Consider the following 22,452-nt stretch of genomic DNA (forward strand, 5'->3'; position numbering starts at 1 on the left):
ATTTACAATTTTAAAAAAAAGTAAATATTGTGCTCACTTAATAGTTTGCAGAGCAAATGGAAAACACTGTATTTCTAGTGATGTGGTGATACTTTCAATGAGACATAAACAGAGAGGATGAATATACAAGGGAAAAAAATGTTAATTTTAGGGCAGATGAAGAACAAAGAAAAGATATTTAAAATATGAAATACTTGACTCTCCCTTTAACTGTTTTAATCATTTGTCTTTAGTAAATTATCAATATCCAATAGCTAAGTTTTGTAACATAGGTCCTGTGTTAAATGTAGAAAGATATTCCCAATCCAGAGACAAAGAGCTGAAGGAATCATTAGTATAAATTAGTACTATATTTTCTCCCCCCCCCCACAGCTTTACTGAACTATTATTGGCAAATAAAAGTGTGTATATTTAAGGTGTACAACATGATGATTTGATATACATACACATTGTGAAATGATTACCACAATCGAGTTAACTAATAGTCACCCCACAGTCACATTTTTGTGTGTGTGCGGGGGGGTGTAAACACTTAAAATCTACTTTCTTAACAAATCTCTAGTATACGATACATTATTATTACCTGTAATCAACATTCTGTACACTAGTGGTATTTTCAGAAAGGCTGGGGAGCCTGAAGTCCACATTATTAATGGGGAAATCTTGAGCTAAAAATAATCTGTTGGAACATTTCCCATAATGTTAATTTAGAGAAAGCTTTAAAATGTTTCATTTTAAGAATCAGAAGCTAATCCAAAAACTGCAGAATGTATTTCATGCAATTTATTAAACTACCTTCCATCTAATTAAAACATTCAGGCCTCTTCTGAAGAACAGTGAACTTAGTTCCTAAATATAAAATGTCAGTTCTGCTTAGAGAAAAATGAGTTTGATGCCTCTCCCCTCTCATATTATTATTGTTCATAACAATGTGAAAAAGACTGGGCTTCTCTTAAGCATATCTTTCATAATACTGTTTAAATAGACCTACTTCATTTGCATTAGGTAAGCATTCTGGCATTCAGCTTTTATGCTCACTAAGTAGAAAGGAATTCTCCTCCGAAAGCTTAGACAGTATTTCTTTCCAATGTTCTCATATATCTGTTTCAAACATGGAGGAAGAATGAGAATAACTTTTTAAAATAAACAAATTCTTGCCTTCTTAAAATTGCAATAAAATAAACAAGCTTTCTTTTATTAGCTGTAGACCACTTTGGGTAATGGTCCCACACAGTAAGAACAGACTTTGAAACTTCCTGAATTGATGGAGGGTATTATAATAGTGCAAGATCGTTAAAGTCGTATCTGTACACAATAATGGAAAAGACGAATGGAGGCCATTTCAGTCTGCAGGTTCTGCAATTACCCCTCTTTTGTGAACTTTTGTTAAACCGGCTAAACGTCTAAACCCAAAGTATATAGCATGAACCTAAATCATTATTACCTCAGATATGAGAGGATATAGAACTGGGAACTTATAAACGTGATCTTCATGGTCATATGCAACCTCCAGATGGAAAAACTTTAGGACCCACTCAAAGGCCTCTTGACCACAAGGCAGCAAAAAGTATGGTTATTAAACTACTTGCTTCCTCCCAAGCAGGCCTCTTTCAGCAGACATTTTAAAGATGTTGGCTCTGAGAAAATAAAGTTTCACTGTTTCACAAAAATATAAATACTGAACAGTATATCATTTGTTGTTTGCAACAATTTTTGCAGATGTTTAGAAACATCTTATTTATTTACTCAATTACTGGCAAACTATCATAATAATCCTTAGGAACTAAAGCTGTATTTCACCACAATCCACAGCTAATGCTTTAAGAATTGAGACCAGGTTTTGTTTTGGCAACCCCTAAGCTGATTCATTGTTAATATCTGCTGAAATTTGAGTACCTTACATATAATTAGGAAACAAGTTTAAAATTTTGGTTGAAGCAAATTTTTGACCATGTTAAGCCACAAATACACATGGCCATGATTCATATTTTTCCCTGTTATTTTTACTTATTCCCTGCCCATATTTATTTTTTAAAAACACTATTTATTTTTAGTGATTTGGAACTCTCTTTATATCCATATGGGCTATACAATATATTATGTCATATCATGTTGACCTACTAATGCCCAGTGGAGCTGACAGTGATATTCAATACATACAGCAAGCTTTGCTAAAGCTTTCCCAGGAATCTGGAAGAGTTTTATGCTGCCAAGAACAGCTGTTTTCCTCTGAATTTCCCAATTAGCTTAATAAAATCCAGAAAGTCTTCAGAGTTAGTGACAAAATCGTCATTATAGTTTAATGCTCCTGTCTACTATTAAAGCAGAGGATAATGATTGCTAGAAAGGCTTGTTTTCAATTACACAATTAATAAATAAATGTTTAAGTCTTGTGTGGTTTCCATTCGTGCTAAATTCTTACTATAATTGAAATTAAAATTCTTATTGGCCTTAAGGAAAATTTACTATGGTGTGCCATTTTGAAGCTAATAAACAAGATTTGGTATTTTAAGCAATCTTTTACCAGTTAGCAAATTATGTATAGAGAATATGATATTCTTGGTAATTTAATTTGTGGATTTTTTTTTTTTTTGCATAAGCATGCTTCTAAGAACATACAAATTAGTTTAATAAAAGGAAGAACTTATTGGTTTCAAACTATCTCCACTTTGGTTATTGGGAAGTCATGACAGCATAACAAAAATCATATTTCAGCAAAACCTAAGACAACATCACACCATCTAACTTACTTTCCAGCTGTTGACGGAGGATGCTCCCATCTTGGTCAGTCCTATGCGGATAGAGATGTCTGGAAGCCAGAACCTTGCCAAATATGTGTCTGTGACTCAGGATCTGTTCTCTGTGATGACATAATATGTGACGAACAAGAATTGGACTGTCCCAACCCAGAAATCCCATTTGGAGAATGTTGTGCAGTGTGCCCCCAGCCTCCAACAGCTGTGAGTTTAAAGAAAATCTGTACATCTTCAAGATTTATATTTTAACACATGAATCGTTCCTATACCGTAGGAGCTTGAAAGGAGAAGAAAGCAATGTCTACCAACTATGTTGGAATTACAAGTAAAAGATGAATATTCTGGTTTAAAACTAAGGATTGGATGTAATTGGGGATAAGAAATAAATATGCAAATTGGGACACACTTCATGGGAAAGTTGCTCTTATGTCTTACTTAATCTGTATCTTTTCCATTTATTAGCCTCCTCGCCCTCCTAATGGTCATGGACCTCAAGGTCCTAAGGGAGATCCAGTAAGTAAACATTCTTCAGTAGAATGAAATGAGTTATTTAAGTAGTCTGCTTTTTTTTTTTGCTTCTTCTAATAGCCTTTTCATATTTGAGTCTTCATCATTCAGACATTTCCTTGACTACTACATTATTTAATGACACGAGAGAACTCAAACTGAGAATCCATAATTGTACATGTGAATACTTAAATTTCCCCAACATTATATAATGTCTTCATCCCCATTATCAATTTGAAAAATAAAATATAGGACAATCTACAAAGAAATAAATCATGCTGAAATTATTCACATGATTTAGATAAAAAATACATGTATTCTCAAGAAAATGTATCACTTATATCGGTTCCTCATATTATAAAGCAGAGAAGCTACAATTTGATGATAATTCTGAATCACGAGGCCTTTTCACTGTCTTATGAGTTTTTGTCTTTGATTCTTTTAGGGCCCACCTGGTATTCCTGGGAGAAATGGTGATCCTGGTATTCCAGGACAACCAGGTTCCCCTGGGTCTCCTGGCCCCCCTGGAATCTGTGAATCATGCCCTACTGGTCCTCAGGTAATAAATTCCAGGACGAAAAGATCCCCTCCCTTTAAAACTACCTACTTCATTTTCTTTTCTTTAGCCTATAAAACATTTCACTTTTGTGGATTCCTTATATCTATTCTCTGATTGTATGTATTTAACAAATCCTTATTTAGTGCTTGTAAGTGCTGGACACTATTTTAAGTGATTTATAAATTTTACTTTTCCTCATAATGCCAATGCTATTGTTATTATATCTTTGCAACATTTCCCAACTTCTCAGCAGACATAGAATCTATCACCATGTTTGAGAAATGAGCCATCAACTCCCAAATGAATTAACCTGGAGGATCTAGGAACTGCTGTAACTGTGCCTTATTTTACTTATAATCCCAACGGTAGAGCCTCTGAAAGTCTGGACAAAAAGCAGTTAAAGAGCTGTGAATACTCCTTATTGACTTTAAGTCAACAGGATGATTCAAGCCTAGGCAAATACTCTTGCCAAGGCTTCAGAGCACATCCTGCTTCTCCTAAAAAGCATGGCAGCCAAATAACCCTACATGTAAAACAACCAACCAAACAAATAAATGAGATGTAATTTCTGTTGCATGCGGTTAGGAGAAATTAGAAGCCACATATCTACAAATCACTCTGAGTTTTAAAAAATGCTATTCAAAAATCAATTCAACAGAAAGCAAAGCATACCATCTATTTATTCTTATCCTGGTACCAAACATAACCCACTTGTAGGACTGGGATTCAAAACAAAATAATCTCCAAAGAAATCCAATAAGCACATGAGCTTTTCTATTATTCTTGTGCCTATTTTCTATGGGGATGCTTATTTGGAGGGTAAATTTGTTAGGCATATTAACCAGAAGCCAGGGGATACAAATTTAACTTTCATCATTAAATGTTGGTAAAGTAATTTGACTTTTCCATTTTTTTTCTGCTCAGAATGAGACGATCAGATTATATGATTTCAAGGCTCTTTCAGCTTCAAACAGTCCATGATCCTATGTTTCTAAAGCTGTGGGTATCACATAAAAATGATATTTTGAGTAAGATCATATAGGAAATAATTATTTGGGAATAACATTGCACAGAGTTAGTTGAAGGGTGTGTGTACTACATAAACAAGTATTTCTGTAGAGTATCTACTACCTGAAGCAACAGAGAGACAGGATAAGCAAGATGATGAAATAATACATACCACATCTTCTGGCATGCAGAAACTCTCTGTCAGTGAATGGTAGATGTTGCATGCACCTCTTCTAAATGTTTTTGGAAAAAACTATGACATATATATCAAAATGATCGTATCTACTTGGTCTCTTTGCTACAGAACTATTCTCCCCAGTTTGAGTCATATGACGTCAAGGCTGGAATAGGAGGACAAATCACAGGCTATCCTGGGCCACCTGTATGTACAAGAGTTTCTCAGCATTCTAGAGCATGATGTAGTTTCCAATTTGTTAATTCTTGAATGATTGTTTTCCTAGTAATATGGTATTATTACATACGCGTACAAAATAGCTTATTTTCCATTAAGGCTGGGAAAGCAAATGGTAGGATTATCATGATCTTTCTTATCCTAACTCATTTTTTCCTCACTGCCTCTCATCTCACGCCTGTTCTGCCTCGCCTTCCTTCTTTATACAACCATGCATCCCAGGAGCCCACCTGCCTTAGTGCTTAGGTCTCACACCTATATATTCCCTAATTTTAACCAAAATTTGCTATTTTTCACTTCCATTTTTCCTCGTTCTAAGTTGTTCAGAATCTTCTTTTTTTATGTGCTTTCATCAATTAAGTGCTACTTGCTAGATGACAATCCGAGTGATGAATGTCCAATATTACAAGCTGCCCCACCTCAAACCCTGAAATCAAATACAAATATTTCCAGAATTTATTGAGTCTTTAAGTTTTCCTATTACACATGATAGCTATTCACATTGTACCCAAAAGGTTTCCCTTAATGTAAATGACCTAGAGTTTTGATAGAAGAAAATAGAAAAAAAAATCACTGAAACCTGGGCACCTGGGCATGACGCATGGTGTCCCACGTAAATGACCCTAATTGTAGACCAGGCTCTCGGGAGAAGCAATGTGGGAAAGATCATCACTTCACTGCCAGTAACAGGTATGTAAGTGTAAAGGAAACATGATGCTGGATTCTCAGGGATTATGGAAGGTTTCCAACCAGATCATTAGACACCATATTTGTGACTTCCAAAACTAGAGAGGACAAAATTTAGCTGGTAGATCCAAATGACCAGTTAAAGAAAGACCCTTAAAATTGATGTAAATTGTAAAAAGAGAATTTTACAAATCTCTAAAGTTTTGGGGGATGTGATTTTTTTTTTCTTTTAAAGCCGGAAGGAAAATTATATTAACAATGTAAATATCTGGTCTTATGCAACTAGATTCAAATTATGAATCTTATTTTTCAATCCTATATACAGTTTTTACTAAAAAAAACAAAAACTAAAAAAACAAAACAAAACAAAACAAAAAACCCACTACTTAATATTCCAGAAAAGAGGTTACGAGAGAACATTTAATTACAAACTGTGGTTTTATAAATTTGTTATCAGTATTTAGAAACAGCATGCTATAAAATGGAAGATTTTCTAGTGTAAGCTGTATTTCTGAGCAATGATAAATCAGTTGGTTCTAATTGTAATTTATCATCGTCCCATGTATGCTGATTTTCAAAAGCACATCTAAATCTTCATGTTAACATAACTCAGTGACATAATTAAGAATTTCTGGGTTGATTTACATCATTGTTTTTAGAAACTGGGATTGACAGTATGTAGATATTTTCCCACAGGAATCTGGCTGGCAGGCAAAAAAAATGCTTCTTCACCAGGACAAGTATCATTCTAATTGCAGGGACTTCCACAGCCTTTTGCATGGATTTTTCCAGATTTTAAACCCCTTTTTATGGAGGGTTCAGGCTAACATTTTATAGCATTTACTAATAATTTGTATTGATTCTGTGGGAATTCCATTTAGAGTGATGTTTTTGTAGTGAGATCTTTATTGTATATCTAATAAAATTAATCATATCCGTGAATAGTTACTACATAACGAGGCATGCTGTTCTCATTTTTTTTTTAATGTCAGTATCATTTCCGAACAGAGACATCTCTTTGATGCCTGAAAAAAGTGTATTTCAGATAAATCTATTTTGTATTTATCCTTTACATTTACATTCCAGGGTCCCCCTGGCCCTCCTGGTCCCCCTGGTCCATCTGGTCATTCTGGCTCCCAGGTAAGTGTAGCCATTAGTGGTGCTTTCTTTTTCATGAATTTTATATAAATCGAGTTTACATAGATCTTGCTGTAATTTAGCCATTCCAACATGCATAATCCCAATTAAGGAGAGAAATCACACCCAGGAAACTATCATTCCTTCAAAGATGGAATTTCATACCTAATTCCTTTCCACAAACAACTATTCATAATGAAAACCTTGGTAAAATTAAACCATAGGCTTAATTTGCATGTGATATGGCTTCAAGTTCAAAACAATTCATTTTCAATGGAATAACGTGGATATAATGGAATAAATTTGCTTTCTTCTGATCTGAAAAATTTTGGCTTCCGTGTTTATAAATTTGCATAAGATTTACTATTGCATTCACAAATCCTGATTTCATACTGTCTTCAAGAGGTAAATGCTTAATGTGAATATTACATTACTTTTAAAATATTTGCACATTATTCTACTCACTAGGGTTCTCCAGGATACCAAGGTCCCCCTGGTGAACCTGGGCAACCTGGACCATCAGTAAGTAACAATTATATCTGTATTTAATAAATTGACAATTCTATGTAGAAATCACTTTTATTTTCTAAAATATCATCATAGGTCCTATAATGTATAGATTGTTTATGCTCAAAATTAAAATAATAAATAATATTTCTTATGATAGTTGAACTGGTTTCAAAGATCTTTTGGACTCTTTAGTGGTTTAGATTTCCTAGAGACACTTGCTATTGAATCTAGGAATTCCTGGCCTAATTAGCCACCATCATAGTTCACCTCCTAGTGTGGATACAAATCTTCTTTCTCTTAAATATAGATTTAATTTTCCTGTAATCACTCAGTTCACCTGCATATCTGCTTTTCTGACATACAATTTTTAAAACTTAATTTAGTAGAAATAAGTATAATCTAACAGAGTCCTCCAAAAAAAACACAAAAAAACATGCTGTATAAACAAGCAAGTGAGGTGAAGTTAGTTCAATTTAATATTTCAAACTATTTGGAAATCCCTGTGTATTAAAAAATTCAATATCTCACAAAATGTGAAAGTGCCTATGGGTTTATAAGTGCATATGATATAAAATATAGATACATGATATTTTTAATTCCTATTAAAAATAAGTTCATTAAACAGTGAAAACTGGATATAATACAGGCATAATATTAACTCCAAATGTCATTTTCATCATGAAAAATATTGAGAGCATTTTCTAAAAGGAGGTTCCTTTCAGGAAAACACATACTATGTAACAATAAGTTGTTGTAAAAGAAAAACCTATAGATACATTTGTTTTTTATTTTCTTATTTTCAGGGCCCTCCAGGACCCCCTGGTGCTATAGGTCCATCTGGTCCTGCTGGAAAAGATGTAAGTCTTTAAAGATTGAATGGAGATATGGCAAAATCCAAGTTGGAATATACTGTATGCTAGGCTCACAGGAAAACCTTACCAAAAAAATCATTGCTATCCTAATGACATTTTAGCTCATATTAATTTTTGAATGTACAGTGTTTGTATAACTGTAAATACCATAATTTGAATTCCAAACTAACGGAACCCCTCAATGTGCTTCTTCACTGTCAAGAAGGTACACCCACTGAATAGATCATTTAACTGGAGGAGAAAAAAGTAGCTTCTTTCTTCCTCTTGTAATGAAGAAATTGGTATCAATACTTTATGAACTTGAAAACTTAAAAACACCTTTAATATTGTGTCCTTCTTCCTTTCCCATTTGATTTCCAATGGCAAATTCTTCTCAGTGGATTGAGAGAGCATCATAATATTTCAGTGAAGAGTGATGCGTGTGATGTTCATAAGTTCATATTGAGATGGGAGAAGTCCTCTCCATTCCTTCTACTAGGAAAGCTGTTCTAACAACTAAATGTTTAGCCTAACCATTTTCATGAGTCCTTGATGAGAAAAATGCAAAGTCATTGGTTTGCTAACTAGGCACAATGTGCTTTCTCTTCCACAATCACCTACGTATTTTTTATTTCTCCACCTAGGGAGAATCAGGAAGACCCGGACGACCTGGAGAGCGAGGGTTGCCTGGACCTCCAGTAAGTCTTTGGCATCCAGTGAATTACATGGAGTAGTCATGATGATCTTAGCTTGAAAATTATTCTATAATTAAATTGAATTAAACTTAAAAATGGAAGGCATTTTACAACTGGACTGTGATTCTATTTGAAAATTCATTAATATCTGTTCTATTCCTTATTTTTAGGGTATAAAAGGTCCAGCTGGTATGCCTGGATTCCCTGGTATGAAAGGACATAGAGTAAGTAGAGTTTCTAGATTAACAAAAAGCTATTTCATTTAACCATGTTTACTTGCCTAACCAATTTTATTGGGCAATTTGAGTATGTGCCAAAAATGGTTGATTTGATTTTTTAACAGTCAGTTGACTTTGTTGACCAAACCAACTAGTAATTTTACAGGTAGTAATTAGACTGATTTTAAATATGTGAAAAGGCTTGGGAAAAAATTATTTAATTTTCTTATCATCATTGCCAGAAAAAAATGAAAATGTATTATTGAGAGCCATGCGCGTTATTCATTGGCTTAGTCAATGTGATTTGCAATTGAATCAAGCAAATTAGTCTATGCAAATCATTAGGTAGATTCCACCAACTGACCCCCAAATCTATCAATTTAATAGAAATAAAATCTGTGAAGTTGATATTTGCTATCACTAAGGCAACTTCCTAATTGAACTAGATTGTACTTATTAATTCAGATTTTTTACTATAAAATCAATGTCAAATATCTTCAATCCATTTAAAAGAGTTTTACATTATTCACATCAGTGAATGTGGTAAAAACTAGTTATGAAAAATACAATGTAAAGTTTTCAACCATTCTGGATTGTTAACAGATCTTTAATATTTTTACTACTTTTATACGTTTCCTAGGGCTTTGATGGACGAAATGGAGAAAAGGGTGATACAGGTGCTCCTGGATTAAAGGTAAATCAAAACAAAAATCATATTTTTGTAAGTAAATTCCTTTAAATGTTATAGCTATATTTAAGATTTATACTTTGGGGTTTAACCTTTTCTGAAATTTACCTGAATTTTGCATTCCAGGAGCTAAATAACAGTGACTAATTCAGATGTTCTATTGGGGCTTCCATGAAAGCTGATAGCTTGACTATCTAGATTAGAAATGATTGTGCACCTCTGAGTAACTCACTGATTACTTCTGTTTCATCCTCAAGTTTTTAAAATGCAAAAATTGAGAATTATGGTAAATAAAATGCTACCAAAAATTTGATATTGCCAAAAAATATCTTTTTCTTAGGTTCTATAATATTCTTCATAATGTGCTGCATTTAAAAAACTTTACATTCCTCTCTCTGTTCTACAAAATGGTAACATATTTTACATGTTTCTAGGGTGAAAATGGCCTCCCAGGTGAAAATGGAGCCCCTGGACCCATGGTAATTATATTTCTTATGTAATTTTCAGTTTTAGTTTATTAACCTCCATCTAACCCAAAACTTGCCTTGCTCCTTCCCCAACGGTTCTTACACACGGCAAGGTTAAGGTAAGACCATTCTTTCATCTGGGTTCTGTAGGGTCCCAGAGGAGCTCCTGGTGAGAGAGGACGGCCAGGACTGCCAGGAGCTGCGGTGAGTCTTGCTACCAACACTGCACAGAATCCCAGATAAGGGTCTCATCCAGGTTTGCAGGCTGTGGCAATCGCCAGGAAAATCTTTCCCATGAAATAGCATTTAACGATGCCTCCATAAAACCGTAGCTATAACTGTAGGGAAACAAATAAGGGTTTTATAGTTATTATCTCCTTTGAAAATTTTTTTAAGTGTTAACTTTGCCTATGTTATTAGAACAATTAATTCACATTTAGTTCTGTTAAACACAGAAGCCAGTTCTTCTACATCAGATCATTGCTGTATACATCAGAATTTTAACAATTTGACTCTAAAAATATATATTTAGCAGATTTTAATACACTGGAGGAAAAGTCAACTCAATGGAGTCAGAATTTTAGTAAGGGGGCGCCTGGGTGGCTCAGCAGGTTAAGCTTCTGCCTTTGGCTCAGGTCATGATCCCGGAGTCCTGGGATTGAGTCGCTCTCTTTCTCTCTCTTGCTCTCAAATAAATAAATAAAATCTTTAAAAAAAATAATTTTAGTCATTACTCGTGACTGGCTTTTCAGAATTAAGAAGATATTTGAGACAGACTTCTCTTTTTAGGGGGCTCGAGGTAATGATGGTGCTCGCGGAAATGATGGACAACCAGTGAGTAACTTTTTATCTAACCCTGAGTTGCTTCAGCGTAATGAGAGATTATGTGGTATGGAATGTTGGAATAATACGGAATATAGGCCTAAAACTCAACATTGTCCATAAACATTTCATTCAAACTGACACCAGGTCCATAAACTAAATCTAGACACAATCTAGAAACACTAAACCCATAAGTGAAATTCTGATACTCCTCATTATACTTGGCCAATTACTAACATCTGTATAGTGTTCACTGGGTCAGTTAATAACCAGTACTGGACATGGCAATTAAAAGCGCTCTGCAAAATAGATAGTAATATTACCTCCATTTTATAAACAAGAGTACAAGAGTTCGGGCTAAGTAAATTGCACAAATCACAGAATTTGTGGTGGAAGGCAGGGGGATCCTACTTTTCTAACTTTAGATTTTACTTTCTTGTATTTTGCCACATTGTTTCTCTACATAATATTCACCCATGGATGATAAATACTATTTTATCTGCATAATTGTCTTCTGTATTGTGTATGTGCTAACTTATTATTTACTAGTTAGTGTTATGTTAGCTTCTGTTTACTTGATTAAGAGCTCTTGAAATTGTCTTTAATGTTTTTCAGGGTCCTCCTGGTCCCCCTGGAACTGCAGGATTCCCTGGTTCTCCTGGTGCTAAGGTAAACATGCATTTTTATAGAAGAATATAAAATAGATCTTGGAACAACAGAAAATCTTTGGATTGTTTCTTCAAAATAATATATATATTTTACCCATCAAGTAGATATCTTTTTACCTATTCAGATCTTTAAAGCCCTATTTTTAATTCCCTGGCATTCGACTATTCTGATATCTCTTCGTCTTTTCCTAGTCTCTTTCTGAAAATCAGATCACATAATCACACACATAGTTAGCATTTTTCTGTGCCTACGTGATTCATGATTCTTTGCTTATGATAGAGCGTATCATCATACTATTCCTTCATTTGGGAGATGGGTTTAAACTGGCTTAGTGATTACAAATGGCGAGAGACACTGACTACTTAGGGCTTTCCACCTTAGGGTGAAGTTGGACCTGCCGGCTCTCCTGGTTCAAGCGGCTCCCCCGGACAAAGAGGAGAACCTGGACCTCAGGGCCATGCTGGTGCTGCAGGTCCTCCTGTAAGTAACAAATATGGCCATTGAGGAGTGTTGCTACACTTCTTTCGTGAAAGCATATGTTTTAATGTTGCTATCGACTGAAATATTTTTTGAAAAAAAATTGTTGCTTGATGCTCTGAAATGACTCTACTGTGATAAATACTGATTTGGTTAGTACTAAAATTCGTGGGTCTTGAGGTTTACCCTCTTCAAAATTTATGAATTTTATGTTTATTTGACAAAGTGGAGGATGGACAAAGAATGTGTTCCAACTGATCACTGGTCACAAAAATTCAGAGAAGAAACAGGATTAAACACCTTTTCTATTTATTCCTTAATCATTTAGACCAAGTGCATATTATCTTTAATTTATTCAGATAATGATAATTCTTTTGCCTACATTTTATGTGTTATGCTGTAGTTGGAGGAATCACCGAATCTCTACAAAGCCCAACACCCATCAATAAATTTACTTTGCAAATGTATATTCACTAGTTACATTATTTTTACTAGGCTCTTTTCCCCTTCTAGGGCCCTCCTGGGAGCAATGGTAGTCCTGGTGGGAAAGGTGAAATGGTAAGTTGCCCTCACCCCCCACGCTCATCTCATCCACACCCATTATTGGATTCCTTTGCATTTTGCATGACAACCCATTTGTGGTGTCTAAGTTAGCTCTTCAGAAAAGAGAGTTCAAGTTGAACTAACGTTAGTGTTCTTGGGCTATTTTTAGGGTCCTGCTGGCATTCCTGGAGCTCCTGGACTGATAGGAGCCCGGGGTCCTCCTGGACCACCTGGTGCCAATGGTGCTCCTGGACAGCGAGGTGGTGCGGTAAGTTGCATATTTTTTCCCTAGTTGCCTGAAAGGTGTGGCTCAAGTCCCACAACAGAAATATAAACAGCAAACTTTTTGCACTTGTTTATTTGGTTTTATGTTGGTTTCCCTCTGGTTTTATCATTGGATCAGCAGTTGCCACTGCTGATTTTCTTAGTCTGTACTCCCTGTTTTTAAACCAAGATTTTGTTTCATTTAGGGCGAACCTGGTAAAAATGGTGCCAAAGGAGAGCCAGGGCCACGCGGTGAACGTGTAAGTGTTACCCCAACAGAATGGGTTAGTCTTTATTTCCGCTAAAATTTTGCAACCAGATGTATCCCTTTATTGGCATCCTTTTTAGGGGGAAGCTGGTTCTCCAGGTATTCCAGGACCTAAAGGTGAAGATGGCAAAGATGGTTCGCCTGGAGAACCTGGTGCAAACGGACTTCCAGGAGCTGCAGGAGAAAGGGTACGTTTCCCATAAGCATCTCCAAGGAGAAGAGTTATCACTTTCATCCACATAGAACTTGACCTTCAGGGTGAGGAAACCATGCTTTTTCTTAAGCTGAGTACTCAATCCCAAATGTGTTTGGGGGGCATTGTATAACATGAGAACATCTCTATTGTTACTCAGAAATTATGAAAAAGTTTTCATGCTTTGGGCTGAAACATTTGCCTTTCACTATTTCCAGGGTGTGCCTGGATTCCGAGGGGCTGCTGGAGCCAACGGCCTTCCAGGAGAAAAGGTAAATAACTTTAATTTCTATTTTTATACATGCTGGTACTACAAATAGTTATGTTCTTCCACACAGTTTCCCATTAACTAAAACCTAAATACCTGAAGGAAATATATTGGAGTTTAAAAATAATTATAATTCCCAGTACACAACAATGATTCTAGCCCCTGCTCAGTCCTTCTAGCTTTGTAACTAAAGCAAGTCATTTAACTTCTATGAGAATTCATTAACTTATGTGTCAATAGAGAATTATTTATTTCAGCATCATTGCAAGAATAAAGTCAATTAAAGTGCCTGAAAGTTCTTTGAAAACTCTAAAATACTATCCAAATATGATTTTATATCATCAAAGATATTTGACTTTATATGCACCGAAGTATATCGTGATACCCACTGAATATTGCTGACATGTGATGTTCATCAAAGTTGCCTCAAACTACTCCCAATATGATAATCCAAGCTAATAGACAACAGTGATTTTATGGCATGTCAGCAGCATACCAACTCTCTTTAAGAGACAAAAGAAAGTTTTCTAATTGTAACCTAAAGGTGGTCAATGTCTAGGTCAATGAAGGTTCTTCTACATATTTGTTGATTTATTTCACCTTGTAGGGTCCCTCTGGGGAGCGTGGTGGTCCCGGCCCCGCAGGGCCCAGAGGAGCTCCTGGAGAACCTGGCCGAGATGGTGTCCCTGGAGGTCCAGGAATGAGGGTACCGAGAAACGCTTGCTTGACACTGCCATTTAGTAAGAAGAAGGGCAAATAAAAGAGGATCAAAGACAACTCAAAGCAGACTATAATTTTACAGCCTCAAAACAAAACAAAATACTCTTAAGATAACTTAAGATTAGAATTGATTGAAGAAAAACAGAATACTTGACTGAGACATAGACAGGAAAATGTGTGCAAATAAAAGGCTACCTATGAAATCTCAAAATTTTACAGATACATATATATATTTAATTATCATTTTAAATCACCTGACTGACTGACCTTTTCAATTTAGGGTATGCCCGGAAGCCCAGGAGGGCCAGGCAGCGATGGAAAACCAGGGCCTCCCGTATGTACATTTTTAACATCTCATTCTATAGCCCAGTGAATAATGGAATGCATAGTTTGGCCTAACATTGATGCATATTATAGAGCCTTGATATATATATATATATATATATATATATATACACACACACACACACACACACATACTCACACACACATATATACATATATGTGTATATATACATATATATTGCATATTTTGATGAGATCTTTATCAAACCCTTGTTAATGTAATTTTTTTTCTCATTAGGGAAGTCAAGGAGAAAGCGGTCGACCAGGTCCTCCAGGCCCATCTGGTCCCCGAGGTCAGCCGGGTGTCATGGGTTTCCCTGGTCCTAAAGGAAATGATGTGAGTTCCTTCCTTTATTTCTTCAATAAATATTTGACAGAAGGCTTTTCTTTTCCATATGGGAGTTCAGAGACGGCCAAAATTTGATCTCTATTTCAAAGCACAGTAGAATATATGAAAATCAAAATACCATGTGAGACAGGGAGTATTTGTTGTTGTTGTTTGGGTTTTTTGGGTTTTTGTTTTTTTGGGGGGGGGGAGTTCTGGGGAAAGAGTGGCAAACTTTATGAAAAACTAGTTCTAGAAAGTAGTTTTGGGTTGTGGATGCATGTATGTGTGTGTGGAAGAGGCAGATCAAAACTATCAGGGAATAAGACACTGAATGATTTCCTTTTGAGAATTAGTAAATACTGGCTACTTCTTTAGGGTGCACCTGGCAAGAATGGAGAACGAGGTGGCCCTGGAGGTCCTGGCCCTCAGGTACACAGTTTTCATTAACTTATTTCCAGCTTTCTATAGATGCATTCATTTCCGGCCTATGGCTTCTATTATCTCCGTTATCTCTGTTTCCCTAACTGCTTTTGTTTTTTTTAGGGTCTTGCTGGAAAGAATGGTGAAACTGGACCTCAGGGTCCCCCAGGACCTACTGTAAGTTTGCTCACATAACTTGGAGATGGAAGTCAGCGGGAGTGGGGCAGAGGAAAGACTTCGGGAATCGTAGTTATGTCATCATAGTTCACCAAAGCGGTTTTGAAGCTTGGTTGCTTAGCTAGCTAAGTGCTGACTAGCTAGAAGTAAAGATTATATCGTCCATGTCTCCATTGCATCAGTTCTGTAGGCCAAACTCTGCCCTCCTTCACACCATTAAGTTTTCAACTAAGCAATGAGCCTGTTGAAATGAAAACTGTGTGGACTAAATATGAAAGGATATTTTATAACAGAACATCTCATTATATTTTTCTACATTAGGGGCCAGCTGGTGACAAAGGAGATGCAGGACCCCCTGGTCCACAAGGATTGCCAGTAAGAACTTCTTATTTAAATATCACTGGGTTTCTGCTTCTACTAGACAATTCAGTCTTACCCTTGAGAGTTGTATTTGTTGAGCTAATTGAGTTCAATTTTTTTGTGACACTACTAAATTATAATTAATCCTAAGCTTAGAATTTGTGGGTCTGTCTTCCACCTTGAAATAAAATGACAGGCAATGCCAATAGACATTTCTATTCCAGAATGAGTGCATTAGTCATTTTTTTAATTAAGCATGCAAAATTTTTTATGCTTATACGTATTTTTATTATAATATAAATCCACATAGCTAAATCCATTTTACCATATTCATCGATTTATTTTTATATACAGCAACAGAAAAACTAGAGGAAGAAAAACATTAAGTTTGGAAGATATGATTGTCACATCTCTGTCACTGGATTTTGAGAGCCACAAATTTTCTAGCCTTAAAAAGACTGCTAGGACCAGTTTGAATACCTTGCAGAAACATACATGTGAGAAGCTTTTCTGTAAGCAGTGTTTGAAGTGATTGCACAATACAAATATGACTTTTTGTAGGGTTTGCCTGGAACCAATGGACCTCCAGGAGAAAATGGAAAACCTGGTGAACCAGTAAGTTGCATGCCCTTTTTAAAAAAAACTCAGAAACCAAAAGAATAAATCGTAATCATTTATCGGTTATTAACTTTTGCATTTTCTCATGCATGGTTTCTGAGTTTTAGCGTTTAGTTTTTAAATATTTAATAACAAAACAGAGAAAAATTATTCAATCATAGGTATTACATAGAAAGTTTCAATTTTACCATAAAATAAAGAGTACATAGCTCGAGATTTAACAAATTGTACAAAATGCAAAGAAGTCAAATGTGTTATTTTGCTTATATTCCTATAACATGCATTCTGATAGAGGCCTAATCATATAATGCCAATCTTCTAGGGTCCAAAGGGTGAATCTGGTTCACCTGGAACTCCAGGAGGCAAGGTAAATATTTCTGTTTATTTTCTAATTTCAACATCTTATAGAGCAATTGACTAGTGATTCAGTTTTAGCATATCAAACCAAAATTGTCTTTCTTTAGAAGCACAACATTGCAACTATTTGGTGAATACACTTAAGGTAACCCAAGACATTTTAGTAGATAAGATGTGCTTCATCTGGAAGATCACATCTTCTGACATGCAGCAATACTACAGAAACAACTATGGGCCTGAGATTGCAAAAGACAAATCTTTCCAGGGCATTGATTCTGCATAGGAAAACTGTGTTGGTAGAAAAACTAAAAAAAAAAAAAAAAAAAAAAGCCCTCGTGAGTAAAATAATAACAACAGTGTCAGAGGCAGCTCATCAGACCAGGTATCAGAGTTTCCTCCTTTACACTGACTCTTTTTCAGTTTCCATCTCACTCCGTTGATCAAATGTCTTTTATAACTACCATTTCCAAATTGTTCAAAAATATAAGTTCCGGGGCGCCTGGGTGGCTCAGTTGGTTAAGCGACCGCTTTCGCCTCAGGTCATGATCCTGGAGTCCCTGGATCGAGTCCCGCATCGAGCTCCCTGCTCGGCAGGGAGTCTGCTCCTCTCTGACCCTCCCCCCTCTCATGTGCTCTCTCTCTCTCTCATTCTCTCTGTCTCAAATAAATAAATAAAATCTTTAAAAAAAAAACAAAAAACAAAAATATAAGTTCCCCCATTGACCTGCATCAAAATGAATACAATTGAGCGTGGTTTTGTTTTGTTTTTAGCCTTGGGTTGGCTAACAGGGCTATTCCATATTCCTACCCCCAGGGTGATTCGGGAGCCCCGGGCGAACGAGGACCTCCCGGAGCCGTGGGGCCCCCGGGACTGAGAGGTGGAGCCGGCCCCCCTGGTCCCGAAGGAGGAAAGGTAACTCCGCACGATTCAGTTCACCTAGATTTTACAAAATGCACTCCATTTCCTTCTGGAGGTTTACTCTTTGTCCTTTAACTTCAGGGCGCTGCTGGACCCCCTGGGCCACCTGGGTCTGCTGGGACTCCTGGTCTGCAAGGGATGCCTGGGGAAAGAGGAGGTCCTGGAGGCCTCGGGCCAAAGGGTGACAAGGTACCAACTGCTGTGCTTTCATTCTGGCATAAAACCAACTTCATAGGTGAAAGGCAAGAAGCGCTGATGCAGGGGCCTCTGGGTGGCTCAGTGGCTAAGCGTCTGCCTTCGGCTCAGGTCATGGTCCCAGGGTCCTGGGATCGAGCCCCGCATGGGGCTCCCTGCTCCACGGGAAGCCTCCTTCTCCCTCTCCCGCTCCCCTTGCTTGTGCTGCCCCCTCTCTCTGTGTCTCTCCCTGTCAAATAAATAAAAAACAAAAAAACGCGCTGCTTAATGTTACCATTCGACAGGAAGTGAAATTTGAGATGTATTGCTAGAGGAACTATTAATGAGAACATCTACTACCTACCCATCACAGCACATCTTGAGGGTTGCTCTTCTTCTTGGCAGTCTCACTGAGGATGCTTCTAATCTGATGACTCTGGCTTTTGTTTGACAGGGCGAACCAGGCAGCGCAGGGGCGGATGGTGCTCCAGGGAAAGACGGGCCGCGGGTGAGTACTCCCACTGGGGAAAAACAGGACTTACCTCTCTGTGAGGTGGAAGAGTTCCTCATCTCAACTTCTACTGTTCTGAAAACTCATCATCATTACTTAGACCATGTTTTGCCATTTTCGGACCATTAAGAAGACCCAAATGACTTGTTAAAATTCCTGCTTTATATCTATCCTTACCTGATGGTTCAACAGTGATGTGAGCATAGAAAAAACCCTCAGAAAAAAAGAAAAAACCCTTAAAAGTATGATAAAGGTTACAAACTAAAGTCATAATGAGTCACTAAAATCCAAGATAATCAATGCTATGTTTATTTACTCTGTTTGATCAATAGGAAAGAGGATGCTTTTTATCTCTAAAATTAAAAATGCATTTCTATTTTCTTTAGGGTCCTACGGGTCCCATTGGTCCCCCTGGCCCAGCTGGTCAGCCTGGAGATAAGGTAACACTTAATACCACTTAGAAACAACAAGAAAATATCCCTAGTTTTTTGGATGCAGGGCAATACTTTTTTCCTCTTTTTTCAGGGTGAAGGTGGTGCCCCTGGACTTCCGGGTATAGCTGGTCCTCGTGGTGGCCCTGTAAGTGTTAAAGTCATCTTCAGTGTGCTTTTTAACCCCACCTGGGCAGCAGCTATCCCTGCTTCCTTGTTTAGCAATTCTGCCCCCCAGGCCCCAAGTCTCAATGGCAGGATGCCGTTTTCAGGAATCCTATGACATGCAAAGGAAGGTCAAAGTTCTTAAATCTAAAATTCACAAAAGACCCTTTTAAATCACGCCTTCTCCCCTAAATAATTCTGGAAAAAATTTTTAAAAGGCACAAATAATATACATTTATAAATAATATTTCTTAAACCTGCAGGATCTTTGCCTGAGGCCCTTCTAGATCTAAAATTTTCTACCTTCAGGGTTTGCAACTCAGGACAGATACATAATAAATGGTCCTACTTAATTAATTGATTGATTTCTCAATTAACCCTTTTAGTATATTTTTAAATGCTTACATTTTTTAGAAGTCATATGATTGCATGTGTTAAACACTTCAAAATTCTCAGATTTTTTTTCTTGTAAATAATATCACAATCAGAGGCAGAAAGGACCAAAGGTTCTGGTGTTGTCTACTCCTGATTTTGTTGAGAAGTGGAAAAGTCTTCACAAGTTTCACCGTGTTGGTTAGCTTTGCATACTTCCTGCCAAAAGAAAGATAAGATGATGTAGAGGATGATATATCATTGTCCCTGTGGGAAGGTGTCTTCACCGTGACCAACCATGACCAATGAGAATGTTTTTCACTTCAGGGTGAGAGAGGCGAACATGGGCCTCCAGGACCTGCTGGCTTCCCTGGTGCTCCTGTAAGTATGAATACACAGCCCAGAAGCACTCTCTTGCTGAAAAACAGACGTTTGAATCCGGACTCTAGTCAAGCCTCAGCTGCTCATTCCCTATAGGGTGACTTTACCCACCCCTCCCTTTTTTTTTCTGTTTTTTTGTTTTGTTGTGTTTTGTGTTTTGTTTTTTACTTCACTCTTACTCTTTAAAAGATGGAGATAAAAACACTTGACTTGCCTTTATGCTTCATTAATGAGACTCACATGATACCCTAGATTTTAAAACACTCTGAAAATTTAAAAAGTTATTCCATTGTAAGATGATACTAATTAAAAGTTGCTCTAGGCCTTATCTTTCTCCAGTGAATTTACTGGTGCTCATTTTCAAAGAACAATCCTTGGAGAGGCTTTCTCCCGTAGGACAAATAACATCCATTTTAACATTTTCTTGATAGTTTTCTTTTATCATGAAAGCATTTTGATACACTTTGGTTTGGCCTGTCTTCAGAGAACCTCCTTTTCCAATTTTATTTCAACATCTTGCCACGTGAAGAATTCTATTTTCTGAAGAAAGAGTCTGATAGGCCAAGTGTATTGGGAAGGACGTCAGCTCACAGGTCGTTGTCATTTCTGAATGTAGGGACAGAATGGTGAGCCTGGTGCTAAAGGAGAAAGAGGTGCTCCTGGTGAGAAAGGTGAAGGAGGGCTCCCTGGCATCGCAGGACCCCCTGGGGGTGCTGGGCCTGCTGTGAGTATTCTCTTTCATTCAGTTTTCAAATGGAAAGCACTTTGGTGTATCCATAGTCCAAGACTTCATACTGAGAGAGCCTGTCAAGGTGACAAGAGTATCATCTTCCTAGGAGTACAGTTCTGACTTTGAAGCTTGGCTCTAATAGTCTAGATATGACCCCAATCAAGTTGTTCTAACCACTTCCTACCCAGAGTTACTGTTTTGTTGATTTTTGTTTGTTTGTTCATTTGTAGGTCTGTTGTAGTTTTTCTCCCCCGGTTTTATTAAGATACAATTGACATATAACGTTGTACAAGTTTAAGGTGTACGACATAACAATTCGATATATGTATATGTTGCAAAATGATTATCACAATAAGTAGAATTCCTGTTTTTCAAAGGCTGAATGCTTCTTTCAAATTTTGAGTGTGGTGGAATTCTGATGAACCATTTCTACCTCCATTCCATATAGGGTCCCCCTGGTCCCCAGGGCGTCAAAGGTGAACGCGGCAGTCCTGGTGGTCCTGTAAGTATTCACTCTCTTAACTAGTATTCTCTAAACTGTGATTCAAAAGCAGTAATTAATACCAATCTGTATAAAAACTGCCTTGAAATCACTAGATCCCGAAAGAGAGTATAAAAACTATAATCCCTTAATTATATGTTATATGTAAATTCTAAAAGGAAAAAAAAAAACAAACCATAAATGATCCCAGGGTAGAATGCAGATCACATTTCTTATCCTTTATATTTGTTTTTAGTAGTTTATTATTCATTCTGCTTCACTTTTGAAATTCAAAAATATATTATCATTTCCCAGGGTTCTGCTGGCTTCCCTGGTGCTCGTGGTCTTCCTGGTCCTCCTGGTAATAATGTAAGTATTTTTTCTAAAAATATTTTTTCTTTATTCCATAAAAAACATTCATATATGCATAGGAGGAGAAACTTACCCATTGCTACTTTTCTCTGTGATTAAATCCCATCTAAAATGCAGGTAAAAGAGGGAAGAAATATTCACTTTTCAGTATAAAACACTCCAATTTCAAAAAATGTCTTTGTAGGGTAACCCAGGCCCCCCGGGCCCCAGCGGTGCTCCAGGCAAGGACGGGGCCACCGGTCCACCTGGTAACAATGGTGCTCCCGGCAACCCTGGAGCGTCTGGACCTAAAGGTGATGCTGGCCAACCCGGCGAGAAGGGATCCCCCGGCTCCCAGGGCCCCCCGGTGAGTGGCTATGGTGCCCTATGGGTTGACAATACTCTTTTATTTTGAATTATGAATTCCACAGAGGAAAACCTAATCACAGAGAGAAGAACTAAGGCTTTCTTATTTGTTCAACAGGGACCTCCAGGCCCACTGGGAATGGCCGGGATTACCGGAGCCAGGGGTCTCGCGGGACCACCGGGCATCCCGGGTCCTAGGGGAAGCCCAGGCCCACAGGGTGTCAAGGTGAGTGTGGCCATCTTGCCC

General features: G+C 37.1%; 1 protein-coding gene across 1 annotated transcript in view; it reads left to right on the plus strand.

Annotated features, from left to right (window-relative positions):
* COL3A1 (collagen type III alpha 1 chain) overlaps positions 1-22,452 on the plus strand; it is a 39,016-nt gene that overhangs the window by 7,931 nt on the left and 8,633 nt on the right. The window contains exons 2-40 of the mRNA XM_021702871.2: positions 2,758-2,960; positions 3,219-3,269; positions 3,709-3,822; positions 5,135-5,212; positions 7,016-7,069; positions 7,535-7,588; positions 8,380-8,433; positions 9,072-9,125; positions 9,293-9,346; positions 9,981-10,034; positions 10,463-10,507; positions 10,646-10,699; positions 11,285-11,329; positions 11,933-11,986; positions 12,368-12,466; positions 12,977-13,021; positions 13,176-13,274; positions 13,477-13,530; positions 13,619-13,726; positions 13,950-14,003; positions 14,607-14,705; positions 15,000-15,053; positions 15,303-15,401; positions 15,768-15,821; positions 15,936-15,989; positions 16,311-16,364; positions 16,911-16,964; positions 17,290-17,334; positions 18,139-18,237; positions 18,325-18,432; positions 18,872-18,925; positions 19,315-19,368; positions 19,454-19,507; positions 20,224-20,277; positions 20,894-21,001; positions 21,456-21,509; positions 21,804-21,857; positions 22,045-22,206; positions 22,324-22,431. Coding sequence (XP_021558546.1) covers positions 2,758-2,960; positions 3,219-3,269; positions 3,709-3,822; positions 5,135-5,212; positions 7,016-7,069; positions 7,535-7,588; positions 8,380-8,433; positions 9,072-9,125; positions 9,293-9,346; positions 9,981-10,034; positions 10,463-10,507; positions 10,646-10,699; positions 11,285-11,329; positions 11,933-11,986; positions 12,368-12,466; positions 12,977-13,021; positions 13,176-13,274; positions 13,477-13,530; positions 13,619-13,726; positions 13,950-14,003; positions 14,607-14,705; positions 15,000-15,053; positions 15,303-15,401; positions 15,768-15,821; positions 15,936-15,989; positions 16,311-16,364; positions 16,911-16,964; positions 17,290-17,334; positions 18,139-18,237; positions 18,325-18,432; positions 18,872-18,925; positions 19,315-19,368; positions 19,454-19,507; positions 20,224-20,277; positions 20,894-21,001; positions 21,456-21,509; positions 21,804-21,857; positions 22,045-22,206; positions 22,324-22,431 — 2,849 coding nt within the window. The remainder of the gene's footprint in view (positions 1-2,757; positions 2,961-3,218; positions 3,270-3,708; positions 3,823-5,134; positions 5,213-7,015; positions 7,070-7,534; positions 7,589-8,379; positions 8,434-9,071; positions 9,126-9,292; positions 9,347-9,980; positions 10,035-10,462; positions 10,508-10,645; positions 10,700-11,284; positions 11,330-11,932; positions 11,987-12,367; positions 12,467-12,976; positions 13,022-13,175; positions 13,275-13,476; positions 13,531-13,618; positions 13,727-13,949; positions 14,004-14,606; positions 14,706-14,999; positions 15,054-15,302; positions 15,402-15,767; positions 15,822-15,935; positions 15,990-16,310; positions 16,365-16,910; positions 16,965-17,289; positions 17,335-18,138; positions 18,238-18,324; positions 18,433-18,871; positions 18,926-19,314; positions 19,369-19,453; positions 19,508-20,223; positions 20,278-20,893; positions 21,002-21,455; positions 21,510-21,803; positions 21,858-22,044; positions 22,207-22,323; positions 22,432-22,452) is intronic.

Source organism: Neomonachus schauinslandi, chromosome 3 (assembly GCF_002201575.2).
Source record: "Neomonachus schauinslandi chromosome 3, ASM220157v2, whole genome shotgun sequence".
NCBI classification, from domain to species: Eukaryota; Metazoa; Chordata; class Mammalia; order Carnivora; family Phocidae; genus Neomonachus; species Neomonachus schauinslandi.